This window comes from Arvicanthis niloticus, chromosome 5 (genome assembly GCF_011762505.2).
Source record: "Arvicanthis niloticus isolate mArvNil1 chromosome 5, mArvNil1.pat.X, whole genome shotgun sequence".
Classification (NCBI taxonomy): domain Eukaryota; kingdom Metazoa; phylum Chordata; class Mammalia; order Rodentia; family Muridae; genus Arvicanthis; species Arvicanthis niloticus.
Genome location: NC_047662.1, coordinates 18,287,025 through 18,299,505, shown reverse-complemented (window position 1 = coordinate 18,299,505; position 12,481 = coordinate 18,287,025). Strand labels below are relative to the sequence as shown.

Sequence of the window (12,481 nt, the reverse complement as noted above, 5' to 3'; positions counted from 1 at the left end):
AAGACAATTTATCTCTGGCGATGGTTATATAGAAATAAATATATTACCATTTAAGTTTTTCTGCCCTTCTTTTTGTTTTCCATATTCCCAATAAAATTCATAGGCACTTTTCAAAATCCAAATGAAAAATAGAGGTATAGACACTTACTGTGCGGTTCCTGATGAAGAGAAAAACCTTCTGTGTCTGCTGAGGCCCACTGATGATGTCTGGGAAACATGCTGCTTCCTGAGAGGTCATTCGGTCATGGGGAAGTCGACTTTGGAAAGCTGCACCCTCCACACCTAGCAAAGGAAGCAGAGGACCACTAGAATAGTGCAAATGGGCAGAGGCTAGCAATGATGAAACCCTCAAGTTCTTTTCTGCTTGAAAGAGCTTTAAAGCTTTGCCTAATTCACAGACTGATACTGCCTTTTAAAAGTTGTTTTTTAAAATTTTGCCTCAAAAGTTAAAATTTCAAGTACTATTTCAAGCTTAACATCTCAAAGTTTAATTATTACTTTACTACAAGCCAATTAGAATATTTTCATCCATCAATCAGGTAAGACTGAATTATATTCTAATTAAATGAATATCACAGACAGCATATAATAAAATTTAGAGGATTAAAAACAAAAACAACAAAACAAACAAATTAAAGGAAAGTACACTAACAGAGGCCAGGAGTAAAAATGTAATCACAAGCCTTTATTTGTGATTGCAGCATGAAATGGAAAGTTAAAAGTTAGAAACTCAAAAACAGAAAATTACACAATTTTATCAAGAGCAGGATGTATTAGCCCTCACTAGCTAGTGTTGGCAAGGGGGCAGAGAAATTAAGCAGACTGTAATGGTTAAGTCAGAAGACCAAGAATTTACTTTATTTCTGTCAGCAACATTAGAAATACTTCACTGTCTACAAGAACTGCTGTTACACATACTGTATGAGCGTACACTACAAGTATACTACAAATAAAATGAGTTATTCTGAAATTACTTAAGTTGGCTTTTAAATATTTTATAAGTTAACAGATAAACTCATGTTAGTTAAGGATTTTTGGAAAGTCAGGCACATGCTGGGCTTATAGCTCAATTATCTTGATAACACTACAGCAGCATCTGAACAGCCAGACAGGCCTGGGTGCAGCTCAGGAGGAGTCTGTGTGCTTAGCTAGCCCTAGAAGCCAATCACTAGCAAATTTCTACTCTGGAAACAGGAAAGGGACCAGAAAAGGTACAATTTTAGACTTTCTAAATTTTGTATCAAAAAGTATGATAGTAAGTAACAATGCAACACAAAAGTTCCTATATATAATATTAAAAGGTGATAAAACAGAAGTTAGAAGTAGTGGTAGAGTTTAGTGAAACTAGAATGTAAAGAACACAGCAGGTACAAACTTGAAGACTGTAGCTACTCTCCTAAGGGATCTGTTTCCATAGACACTCAAATAACAATCACCACTTCTTAGAGAAATTAGTGGCTAACAAAAAGGCCAAGTAAAACTGCCCAGTGCTGACACAGGCCACACATTTTTAAATAGCTGTTCTCAGAGAGAAGCACCATCCACCACTAGATCTAAGGGCAAAAACCCTGTGTTCTACATTACTAAATAAAACCAACAATCAATCCTAATTTAACTCCAATCTAAAATCAAAGATTGTCAGACAATTAAATGTGCCTTAAGGGATAAAAGTAAGAGCTACACCGTTGCTGGTGACATGTGCTATTACCTGAGGAAGAAGTAGTGGTGGAGGAAGTGCTAGCAGGGACAGAAATTTTCTAAAATTATACAGCTTTGATGTCCCTGTCCCCTAGCCCCAAATCAAAACAAATGAACAAAAAACAAAAATCAAACTCTAAAATATTTTAAATCCTTATAAGGAACAGTTATCTACTCATTACTGCTTAGTGCCTCAGCCAAATACTTAATAGGTTATAGTTCATGTATTTACTATTAACATGAAAATAATGATCACTATTAAATCTGCATTAAACTCCATTTCTCAGCTGACCATTGTGGTGCATGTCATAACGACAGCACTCCAGAGGCTGAGGCAGGAGAATCACATTTAAAGCCAATCAGCTGGGCTACGTGACAAAACCCCACTGTAAACCCAACATAACATTAACAGAATTCTTCTTTGGCTTGCCAAAAATAATTTTCTTTCCCAGCTAATACTGTATTATACCCTGGCTTAAAAGACTTTTACTACAACAGATTACTTTACTTTTCAATAACAGCAAAAAAAAAAAAAGTATATAGAAAAAATCCCCCAAAATTTCATATGACATTTGGTTCCAAGATGCAAGTGTTCTTCGGGAAAAGCAAACAAAAAACTCAGACACTTGGCTAACTCTGGGCATCTGAGGACTACGTAACAATTATAAGTTATTTACTTCACACAGCAATTTCAAAATACTTCTCTAAATTAGAATTCAAAACTACTACACAAATGCAATTGAAGAAACTAAAAAGATGATATTAATACATCAGGAACAATACTACTTTACAGGTCTATCTTCCTGCTCTCAAGGTGAAACAGTCTCTAGGACACTCAGTGAGTGCTGACTGCTCAAGAACACAGACATCTGCAGGCTTGGCCAACAAATCAAAACTCTCAGTAATGATCTTTTTTTATTTAGAGATAGATTTTTATTTCAAAGAATGAAAGCCATTATAAAAATTGGGTGGTAAGATTAAAAAACAAATCTAGCCTTTTTTTCAAAGAAAACAAAAAGTTAATTTGGCACAAACTATCTGAAAAGTAAATCAAAACATCTTTCTTAGGTGTTTTGACTTAGCTTTCCAGAATGAAGCAGAGAAAACTCTGGATGATCCAACAACTCACACCAATCTCCTCTACAGGAAACCTGCTGACCTGGATAACGACTTTTTTTTTTTAAGTAACCAACAGTACATAGAATTCAGAAATAAATTGCACTTGGCTCTGGAATATACTTTTCACTTCTGTGTTTGGGTACACTTAGTACAATCTATTATTCTAGAAATGTAGAATGTTACAAAGCCCCAGCCTGTCTAGCTTCAGTCCATTCTCCCAACCTCTCACACAGTTAAGTTCTAGAATGGCCTTCCTTGCAGTCTGCAATCACACTGAACTACAAGGTCCTTTCTAGCCTGATGCCATCCATCTCTGAAGACATACAAAACCTTCCTTTTAAAATAAACAAAGTAGATTTTGCAGGGTGGTCAACTAGGAAAGAATAAAGCAGGGAAATAAGTATTTTATGCCAAAAAATTATTTTTCCCTGACTTTTATGAGATGTAAATGGTATTTTGACTAGTGTAAGCAACAGAGAAGTTAGAGAAAGGAGGCCTTCAGATATCATTTGCCTTTGATTTCTCTTTAAATAAAAAAAGGGATATTAACAAGATTTCAGACTCAAAGAGAAAACAAAAGCCTGATGGGGTCTGGATCTACATAAAAGTCTTCTCTTAAAACCAGCAGGTATATCAGGTCCTACAACAACTTTAAAATAAAAAGAGTAAAGACAGGAGGAGAAAAGCAAAGTATGAATCCTCATAATTAGACTTGATGTTTACAGCAGATGCCTGCCATCAGTGTGCAGAACAATCTATACAATGAAGAAGCAAGGTCCCTGCGTTCTCACTTCGCAGCTGTTGGCTTACTGCTAGCCAGTTCACTAAGCTGCTTTGGGTTTCTTTCAGGCTCCAACTCGTAAGCAGGATAGATACAGCATTATTTGTTTGAAGACAGAAAGCTAGACAAGATGACCTCAAGCTCCCTTCTAGCTCTAAGATTTAGGAAATAGACATCAACATGGATTTTAAGAAACCAAGATACAATCCTGGCTGTCAGAAACCCTCAAGATTACCTGGCTTCATTTAGAGAAGAATGTTGACCACTTAGGCATGCTTTAAACTCAGTGTCACATATGTATGCTTCTCAACATTGCAAGATCTAATCTAAGAGAGGGTTGGAGTGTTCACAACATTCACCGCCTTCCCAGCAACACCCAGAACTATGCTCTATAGTTTCACACAAAACAGTCTGCTGTTTTACCAGCAATACAATAAGCTGTTTATTTAAACAAAGACAAAAAGTTTCTAAAAAACAAAAATCAACAAGAAAACTTGGTTTCCTTGAAGTTAAGACTCTATAGAGGCTGTCCCCAGTCAAGTTTCAAGGACAATCTCCCGCATCACTCAGTAAAAGGCATTCTCTCTAAAGAAAAAGTGCGCCCCCCTGAGGTAAGCATGTACCAACTATAAACCCCTGGTCCTGGGACAGTGTGGAAAGAGCTCCACTTTGAACATTCCAAATACCCTTGACTACAAACTGCTCTATCTCAAGGAAATACATCTGATCCAGAATAAAACACAAGTATGTCCTGAACCTGCTAGACAAACGCCTACAGACAAATATCTTAATCTGTACTTAAATGAGAGTTGACAGCCTTCAATATTAAGTAATATGTATTCAAATTTTCTCCAAGTGTCTAAAGAAACCAGCTTTTGGCCCTGGCACGCACACACTCATACACTTCAACGACGAAAGGATGAAACACAAACATGTTATTTCAGATTCTGGGAACAAGCTTAACTGTTCCAAATGATGGCCTTACAAATTCTTTTTCCTAAAAGTCAAAATCCATAGTTTGGTCTGAAAAGAAAAAACCTTTTGAATATACTTTTTTAAAAAGGCAACTTTCACCCTAATAATTCAACTGTAAAGTGACTAAATACAATTAGTTGGAAAAAGTGCCCAGCACCAACAATCATACCTATGTAAGGTGTCACCTGCAGTCTAGTCCTAAAATACCTTAGCCCTGTTAAGACTTGAGTCTATGGTCTCTTGTCTGTGACTACCTCTATGTTTCTTCTCTTTAAAGGTCTCATTACTCCCAAGTATCCGCCATCTCCTCAAACACATGAAGAATGGAGGGCTGAGATCGGCCTGAGGACTTCAACAGACTGCTTGCCTTTGCTCTGGCTACACTCTCCTTACACTACTCTGTCCTGTGGGTTACACTACCCCTGGGCTTCTGGCTACAATGAGAATACCATAGCCAAAAACACTTGCAAGCATCAATCACTCCCTGACCTGGCAGCTCTTGCTAAAGTGGCAAGCATCTAATGCCACCCTCACCTGATGCTTGGCCGTCTCCATACCCTCCAGAACTGTCGTCTTGAAGTCCTCCTGCTTGCCCTGTGGAAGGAAAGAGGAGAACTCAGGGACCTTACTCCATAAATTAAGATAATATCTGGACATAAAGGCTTAATAGCTGGTGACTCAAGAATTTACCACCAACTAGTAAACCCATATCAGAGAGCTCCTTCTGTAATCAAGGCCCAGGGAATTGCATCATCTTTCAAATTCTGGTCAGGACATTTCAACTTCACATGCTGATCCTTGTTGAAAGGCAGTAGAACAAAGTACACAGTATTTCTAATCCCTAAATTTTTGCTGCCAGTCTTATTTAGTAAATCTGGATGGGGATGGGAGATGGATTCTAATATCCTTTAACTAACTGTTGCTACCCTGACAGTGTCTGACATGGGCTAGGCCACAGGACCTGAAACTGTAACCATTCAGCACCAATTCAAGTCTCTTAATTTTCTATCTAAAAAGACAACAAGCAAATGACTGACAACCTTAGTTTAAAAAAAAAAAAAAAAAAAAAGGGAAAATCCTGTCCTTATCACAGCAGGGGATTTAACTAAAAGATTCAGCACCAAAAGTAGTTTTGTTTTCCTTCCATACACAGTAGACAGGACTGGACTGACTATTCCAGTGCTTCCTCAGTAAAGACATCATATGATCAGAGGCCAAGCTGTAGACACATATGTCTGTGGGAGGATGGAGGCACTCAGGCAACACACTAGGGGAACTTATACCTTAAGCTGTATGCTAAGCCCTGATATTTCAAAACAGAAAAAAAAAATTTCCTCAATGGTACTCTGTAGAACTTCCAAGAATCAAGGCTTTAAATTCTATCAAAAAATACCATCAACAAACTATCTTCTACAATCTATCACCAAGACAGACACCATGATCTTAAGCTTCCAGTCCCCTGGTACACTGCAAGATCACAGTGTGACCTATGAAAATAGGAAAACACAATCTCCCAGTGATCTGAACAAGCTTCATTACACAGTTTATTTTAAAATGTTCCTACAAGACAGCAGATTGATTATTCCACCACAGAGTTTGAAGGGAACAGTAAAATCAAACAATTATAGCCCTTATAAAAATGTTCCAAGGTCTATGAAATTTTAAATATCTCCCTCCTAAAGAATATTAAGAACTGAAATACAAGCAAAGATTTTTGACAACACTAACAGAATATGCTGGGAGGTGGTAGATTTTCCTATGCTCTTGTCTAAAGGACCCCCTAGGTTCTAGAACGTTCTTCAGCTTAGACAAGATACAGTATATTTGATTTGTTGTTTAGAGCCCCTAGGAAACAGCAAATAAGCATGAAGAGAAGACTGAACTGATAAATCCAATGTACAAACTAATCTTGAGAACACAGGACCTATAGTTTAAATTAGAAATGTTCACTCTTGGTATGATCTCTTATTCCTAAAACGTGTTGTAGGTTAAAAAAAAAAAAAATGACATTGTTCATTTGATTCCCAACAGAACTACGGTAGACAAAATATTAAACTCTTTTTGGAAAAAGCAGAGTGGGCTCATAACAGTAAACAAATACAGTTTAAGATTAACACTGAGACATTAGCTGTTCTCTTTCAAATAATGTTCTTGACTTGGCAAAAATGCAGGTTTCTTATCAGAGACATTTTAATTACTTTAAAAAAAAAAGAAAAGAAAAGAAAAAGTACTCTTTATGTGTTTTTTGAGATGGGGTTTCACTATGTAGCTCTTGCTGTCCTGGAACTCACTCTGTAGACCAGGCTGGCCCTGACTGTCTCCTGAGTGACAGGTTTAAACCAAACCACCAAACCAGGCTACAAAAGCACTTTCAACTGGGCACTGAAACTCAATTATTCTACCCTTTCTATTCTTATCATTTCCCTTTCTCCAACTACAATGCAGGCCCTACAATAAGCAAACTTGTTTCAGCTACAAGACTCTTGTTTTTCTATTGTCAATGGTATGCAACAAAAAAGATATATTATTCATGATTATTGTGCTACAAATAATAATATGAAAAGAACAAGGTAAGGCAGTTTTTTCTTGCTTCTGCTTTTAAAATTACATTTTAAAAATTCTTATAAAGACACTAAGTCAAGTAGAATAATGTATGCCTAAAACCCCAAATACTTGGGAGGTTGAAGTGGGGACCAAATTCAGGTCCAGCCTAGCCTACATAGCAAAACTATTTTTTTAAAAAGATACTCTTACTGACTCAACTTGAGACCCATCCCATGAGCAAGCACCAATCCCCAACACTATTAATGATAGGAGGAATGAGTGTAGCCCTGAAGTGAACAGAAACTCTAAAGTCAACTAGCTTGGACTCTTGAGGCTCTCAGAAACTGAACCACTAACCAAGGAACATACATGGGCTGGACCTAGGCCTCCCCTCATGTATGTAGCAGATGTGCATCTTGGTCTTCATGTGTGTCCTGAACAACTAGAACAGCGGGCTATCCCAAAAGCTGTTGCCTGTATGTGGGGTATGTTCTTCTAGCTGGGCTGCCTTGTCTGTCCTCAGTGAGAGAGAATGCACCTAGCCTCACAGAGACTTGATATGCCAGGGTGGGGGTAATACCTAGGGGGCCTTCACCCTCTCATAGGAGAAGGGGAGGAGGTTGGAATGATTTCGGGAGGCAGCGATCAGGAGGGGGGCATTGCATGGAATATAAAGTTATTAGTAAAAAACTATTAATATATTTTTTAATTATTTAAAAAATACTGTAATTTGGTAAGAATATAGGTAAATTTAGAAGCTATCTAACATCCTGAAAATATTTTTAAAGTTCTTTCATAATATGAATAATTCAAATCTAAAATATTACTTAGGTAAAAAAAATAAGAGGAGATATGTAAAAGGTAATATAGAACATAAGGACTAATAGAAAACAAAACTAGAACACAATCACAAAGATTTAAAAAGCAGATTTATCTTGACCTCAAAGTTTACTTTGTTTAGAAGTGAAAGGATGTGAATATTTTCTAATCATACTTGTGATATGTTTACTCACTTTTCAAAAAGAGCTGAAAAGAACCTTTTTCATTTTTTTTAAGATAAGATCTCCTGTACTCACTTGCTATTATATATCTGAAGATGACTGAATTTCTTCTGACATACCTGCTGCTCCCAAGTGTTTGGATTACAGGCTTGCACCTCTACTAAGTGAAGAACAAGCCATATATCAACTAAGCTACATGGCTAGCCCCAAAGGGGTTTGTTTATGTGCTTGTTCTGCAGTGCTGGGAACTGAACCTATGGCTTCAAGCATGCTAGGCAAGCTTTCCATTACTTTGCTATATCCCCAGCCTGGATCATCTTGTTTTATTCACTTCTAAACAAAGACAAGCTCTCATGTATTCCATGGCAGTCTTGAACTGAGGAAGAATTTGAACTCCTGTTTTCATCTTGCAAATGCTACTAGAAAGCACTCTACCAATGGAGTTACAGCCTCAGTCCTGCCTGATGTCTTCATTAGTAGTATTCTGGAGGAACTCTTTGGAGACAGGGTCCACACAATGTGACCCTCATAGCAAGGTTCAGTGTTGGAATTACAATCACAGGCTGTTACATCCAGCTCATCACTTTCTTTATAATGGCACAGATACAAACACTAACAGTTAACTCTCCACCCAGATAACATACACAAAATATCTGCCTGATCTGGGACTCTCCAGACTCTACTCCTAACATGTGAAAGCAAACAAGCACAGTTATCTTCACTAACTAAGCACAAATTCAAGATAAAACTGAAAATACTAAAAGCAACTTTTTTGGTGCCACTGCCTTCTGTTTTTATCTGAACCACAATATATGATTAGAAAGAATTCTTGAAGCACTTAGACTCATGACTTAGGTCATGTGTGCACAACTTCTCCAAATCAAGAATCAGTCTTTGACTTATCTCCTGTAACAACTGTGGGGCTGTCCCATCCAAAGGTCCAGTCCCATCACTAGATGCTTCTTCATCTTGATTCACTCACTCAACAGACCATTTTTTCAATATCTTAAACAGAAGTCAGTATTGACCGTCAAATAGTCATAAACATCGAGGTGGAAATTACCAGTTTGCTGATTCCAAAAACTGCCTATTTCTGACTAATTTCTTGGAATTACATCTATATCCGCAACTTTTCTAAATATCTTAATAAACTTCTAACTCATCTTGGAATAAATGACTTTGTCAGAAATGAGATGTCAATCTAGTCATCTCATACATCTCATACAAATAAGCTTCATAATAAGAAACAAGCATTTTAAAAGTAAAAATAAAAAAACAAACGGTAAAACTCTTCTTTGAACACCCAGATCTCCATTTTATTAACAATCATTGGAATTTTGTTTAATAACTTCATAATTTGGTGTTTAATGGATATTTATCCCAAACTGCTCAACAATACAAAAACAGAATATCAGAGCAGTGCTTCCCCTTCTCAAAGGAGAAGGGGAGGGAGGACCTGAGTGAAGGGGTACTGGGAGCGGGGCTGATACTGATATAAGTAAATAAATAAATTTAAAATAAATAAATGCCCATAGAAGGCTTGAAAACAAAACCCAAAAAAACAGGGTAGAACTCCTGAGAACTTATAATCTCTTTGGAGAAAAATGAAAAATACCCATAAAGCAACTTTTAAAAATTGAAGTGAGCAGACTGGAGGATCAGGGGTGATTTTCTTCTGTACAGGTCCTGAGGCATTTGGATAGACTGAGAGACCTAAAACATCCAGAGGCAGGAGGAAAAATCAAATGCAGTATGCACAGGACAGTATAGTACATACTTAACTAAGGAACAGTGGTGGGGGATCGGATCACACGGAGATGGAGAACTTCTAGGCATATCCATAAGCCACAAGGGACAGCAAAGAGCCATGAATGTGACCCCCCACCACCAAAAAAAGGTGTAAACTTATTTAAATAATTATGAGAGCTTCCCACAGTTATATTTGTGACTCAACTATAGTTCTCCAGTGTGAACCTTGTAGATGGTTGCTGGGTTTCAGACTCATAAGGAATAGCTGAAGTGCATATTTAACATACCAAAGTGGACCTGGTCTCCAGGTCCTCCCAGCATCTCAGTCCTTACCTAGCCAGACCCCACTCTACCCTGAACTTTCCAGCCTAGGGGCTAGGCTTTCCCCTCCCCATATAATCCAGATATTTTGGTTCTCCCCACTCCACATTTTCTCTCTCCTTGTGTATGCAGGCACTCTTCCCACTCCCCATGGTGACTTCCCAGGCCTAGTTCCTTGGAACCAGTGAAACTGCCCAAGAGTTGTTTCCCAATATACCTGTCTTTAAACTGGCTTGAACTGACTCATTTCACCAGCAGAGAATAACTTATCAATGGAAATGTCAAATCACTGTGTCAAAACCTTGGACACTCTGAAACCTAATCTTGATCTTAGTATTTATTAATAGAAGAAAACTGATCTTTAGCAAGAAGGCAGTAAAACAAATTGTAATTTAATTAAACGGAATCTGACCACTTTGTAATGGGTGTCTTGGGAGAAAGGATGACCTAGCAAAAGAAAATCCAATTAAAGGGCTACAAAATAATTTATATGTGAAGAGAAATAACTTGGAACAAAATGAGTAAGTAAACAAGACTTAGTAAATCAAAAAGGCTGTGTACATGAGGATGTAAATGGATAAATACTACTCCATTTTAGTTTAGGAGAATGGTAATACAATAGATAAAACAGGAAGAGATAAGCTGAAGTGGAACTCTAAAGATGTCTGAAAATTATAGAACATAAAAGGAACAATAAATCTAAAGATTATACGATTGATCTTAGGATAGTAAGCAATGTCATAACTTCAAAAATCAAACTAACAGAGACAATGACCAAACAAAAGTTTAAAAATTAAGAAAGTGGACCAGTAAGACCGCTATGTGCATAAAGGCACTTGCACTTGCTGCCAGATGGGATGACCAGTTTGATTCAAGGGACCTACATGGTAGATGAAAAACAAAAGACTGACTCCTGCACATTTGCCCTGTCCTGTGCCACATAGTCACATGCACATAAAATAAAAATTGAGAGTGGAGCTGGAGAGATGGCTCAGCAGTTAAGAGCACTGACTGCTCTTCCAGAGGTCCTGAGTTCAATTCCCAGCAACCACATGATGGCTCACATCCATCTGGGATCTGATACCCTCTTCTGGCATGCAGGTACATGCTGATAGAATGCTAATATATGTAAAATAAATACATCTTTTTTTAAAAATGGAGTGTAATCATCACTACTTTGTCCTACCTCTATATAAGAAGTGGCTTTTAAAACACCATTAAAAAGCTGGCCTGCCTTTACCCACCACTGGGGAGTCAGAGGCAGATGGATTTCTTTGAATTCCAAGCCAGCCTGATCTATACAATGAGTTCCAGGACAGCCAAGAAATTATAGAAAGGCCTGATCTCAAAAAACAAAAACAAAGAAAATTAACAATAACAAAAACTAAAACAAACATCAACAACAACAACAACAACAAAAAACATTCAAGAGGCTGGAGATAAAGATTCCTGTTTTTCTAACAAGACCTGAGGTGGACATTTGCTCACACATTGACTCAAAATTGCCTGTAATTCCCAGTTCAGGAGATCACACTTATATGTTTAATTTTTAAAAAATCTAATATAGAATTAAAATAAACTCAATACACTTCTACTACCCATTTGGCCCAGTTTTGTGCAGAATAAATGATCTATATCTGTTAGAATAAATGCGAAACGAAGTAAATGAGATTCACAGAGGTAGCAAAAAATAACCAGAATCTTCAAACACATTAGATAGTGGCCTTTTTAATGCCGCTCCTGATGGTCAGTATTTGAGCAATAATATCATCCTAAATAAAATTCATACATTTCAACTGGAACAGCAATCCTAGAGTTACACCATCATTGAAAAAATGAACTAAAACAGACAACCTTCCTAATGTCTAGAATTAAGAAAGGGTTCTGCTGAAAAGCAGGATCTCCCTCTTCAGCATGTTGGAAGGAACAGAAGTCAGAGAAAGCAGAAACCATAGGGAAAAGGAGGAAGTCAGCACAGTAGGCTGCTAAAGAAAGCAAACCTTTTAGAAATCAGAAAGACTATTTTTCACACATTTTCCCCATACCCAACAATAGGAATTTTCCTGGTCCTTACTTTTATGTAAAGTCTCGATTCATAGTGTAGGTTTCAAAATGTTCCAAAGGAAATGTATAATTCTGATTCACTATTATGCTGCCTAACTACAAGTTTAAGGTGTCTGAGCAGAAAACAAAAAACAAAAAACAAAAAACAAAAACAAAGCTTACTTTCTTATTTACCTATTTTAAAAATGGACAGTATTAAACTTTATTCTGGTGCCACTACTAAAAGTAC

The 12,481-nt window shown here is 37.2% G+C and overlaps 1 protein-coding gene across 2 annotated transcripts in view; it reads right to left on the bottom strand.

Annotated features, from left to right (window-relative positions):
* The window catches only part of Kdm1a (lysine demethylase 1A), a 56,832-nt gene that overhangs the window by 26,953 nt on the left and 17,398 nt on the right, over nt 1-12,481 (bottom strand). The window contains exons 3-4 of one of the 2 annotated variants that reach the window (XM_034502650.2): nt 5,108-5,167; nt 149-282 (exon numbers count right to left, since the gene is read on the bottom strand). In XM_034502650.2, coding sequence (XP_034358541.1) covers nt 149-282; nt 5,108-5,167 — 194 coding nt within the window. The remainder of the gene's footprint in view (nt 1-148; nt 283-5,107; nt 5,168-12,481) is intronic. The other variant, XM_034502652.2, reaches the window with a different exon arrangement.